Genomic DNA, 2,510 nt, shown 5'->3' on the forward strand with positions numbered 1-2,510 from the left:
TAGAAGTTATGTAGTTAGTAGATCTGATTGAGTTTTTATCGTTGTTATTTGTTGCGTGTATAGCTTTGCATTCGGAAAATAAAAGCTATGACTTTATTTTGCGTGCTACTGTTTTAGAAACATTTTATCATATTGGAAATGTACTTAGTATGTTGTCATTCTTTATGAAAAAGAAAATATAATACTAAAACATATTTTAAGACCTATTGTCAATGATTTTTTTTTTCTTTTCAGATACCATCTACGAATTACACCAAGATGTATGTTTCAAGCCGTTATATTCCTAACATCTTCTTCAAGCAACTTCAAATACCGCACAAGAATGGTAAAATTGGCTAGCGATTTCTTGACTGCTGCATACTTAGTATAGTGTTAGATTTTGCATTATAAATGTTTTAACCGTCATGGATATCATAGTTGAGAATATAGTAGAAGAAGTTGACAACCGTACCACAACAGAGCCTTTGGAGTATCCTATGTCAACATTAGAAGCTATTGTTACAGCAATCGCCTCAGGTATCATTATTGTATCAACTATTTTTGGCAACATTCTTGTCATTATGTCAGTCTTCACATACCGCCCATTGCGAAATGTGCAAAATATGTTCATAGTGTCTTTAGCAGTAGCAGATATAACTGTCGCAGTTCTCGTCATGCCCTTAAATCTTGTCTATACAATTATGGCACAATGGACATTCGGTTTACCTGTATGCAAAATGTGGCTCACTTGTGATGTGCTCTGCTGTACTGCCTCCATCCTCAATCTTTCAGCAATAGCCCTAGATCGATATTGGGCAATACATGACCCCATAAACTATGCTTGCAAGCGAACATTGAAAAGAGTATTGCTTATGATAGCTGGAGTGTGGATTGTCAGTATGATTATATCAGCTCCGCCGTTGATTGGATGGAATGACTGGCCAGAAGAATTCACTGAAGACACACCTTGCATGCTCACTGAGGAAAGAGGATATGTCATCTACTCAGCCAGTGGTTCTTTCTACATCCCCCTCTTTATTATGACTGTCGTTTACATCAAAATATTCGAAGCTGCCAAACATCGAATTAGAGTGAAAGCCAAAGCAGCTGCTAATTTAGCTGCTATGAGGAAAAGTCCTGACACTGCCTCTTCCACAATTCCTCTAAAATCCATTCAAACTGAGATAAGTACCATAGCTGTTACAGATGATTCTTCCTCTTCTTCAACTCATAAAATATCGGACGATAAAAATGATGCATCTACATCCAAAGATGCTGAAGCAGTAGAAGAGAACAACTGTGCTACAAATGGGACAGAAAAGCCTGAAGCGACTGCCCCGAGAGGTCGGACATTAGTACCTGACGGAAATCCTCGTCTGACAGCAACCGTTAGGCATTACATGAGAGAAAAACAGAAAATATGTTTACTTAAAGAAAGACGTGCAGCCAGAGTGTTGGGAATTGTTATGGGAGTTTTTGTACTATGCTGGCTTCCATTCTTTTTGATGTACGTCATACTTCCATTTTGTGAGAACTGTTATGTTTCTAATCGATTAGTAAATTTCATCACTTGGTTAGGTTATGTTAACTCTGCTCTGAATCCAGTCATTTACACCGTTTTCAATATGGACTTCAGAAGAGCATTTGGTAACATACTTTGTCGTAAACGATAAGCAACAAAAATAATCTTAAAATGCCTTTACATAAAATATAGCGTACGTTGCAAACATTATATTCTGTGAATATGGCTTTTATTGAACAGCAATCTTTCAATAAATAATGCTTTTTCACTAATCAAGTGTGAGAAAAAATACTAAAAAAGTATTATATGTAAACATTTTCAAAATGTTTAAACGATGTATAGCAGCAATAAAATGTAGCATATTTTATATTAAATATTTATTGTTTATTAAAATGAATTTTTTCTTTGTTGTTCAAGGTTATATATTTTGTAGAATATAATATTATTATAACTGGGGACAAAATCAAAATATTGAGGGGTAGATAACACTACTGAAAAGTTTGTGACACTGATAAAAGAGTATTACCATTAAGAATCTTAACGCCCTACAAAAAAAAATGGATAAAAATTTCGCCATTGAAAAACTGGAATGACGTAAAAAGTAGGAGCATTTGCAACATTTAAAGCAAACAGAAAGATAATTTATTTTGAAGCTATATCAGGCATACTCAAATAGTTATAGCTTAGCGGTAAGTAACTTAATTTTAAACAAAATTTTTACCTCTCATGGGCAGAGCTTTTTGTACAATTTTTATTTTGCGCCATTGTCATTACTTCTCAGAAACAACTTCTGCATCATATGTGCAGCTAAATGTGTTTTTTTTTTCCTTGAGTTTAAATTAAGTCATCACTAACAGTATTTCACCTCTAAGCTTTATTTTGTATTCATATATTTAACATAAATTTATTTCCCAGAGATTACTGACACATTATCTGCTAATGTTGGCAAGAAGTCTTTGCATTCAAAATAAGGTATTTAGATAACATTTATTTAACATTTTTAGCTTAT

The 2,510-nt window shown here is 33.7% G+C and overlaps 1 protein-coding gene across 1 annotated transcript; it reads left to right on the forward strand.

Annotated features, from left to right (window-relative positions):
* The first annotated feature begins 404 nt into the window (after positions 1–404).
* Positions 405–1,838, forward strand: LOC129221855 (tyramine/octopamine receptor-like). The gene has a single exon (XM_054856204.1). The coding sequence runs from the start codon at positions 405–407 to the stop codon at positions 1,650–1,652; it is 1,248 nt and encodes a 415-aa protein (XP_054712179.1). The 3' UTR covers positions 1,653–1,838.
* Positions 1,839–2,510: the final 672 nt, after the last annotated feature.

The sequence above is a fragment of the Uloborus diversus genome, chromosome 5 (assembly GCF_026930045.1).
Source record: "Uloborus diversus isolate 005 chromosome 5, Udiv.v.3.1, whole genome shotgun sequence".
NCBI lineage: Eukaryota > Metazoa > Arthropoda > Arachnida > Araneae > Uloboridae > Uloborus > Uloborus diversus.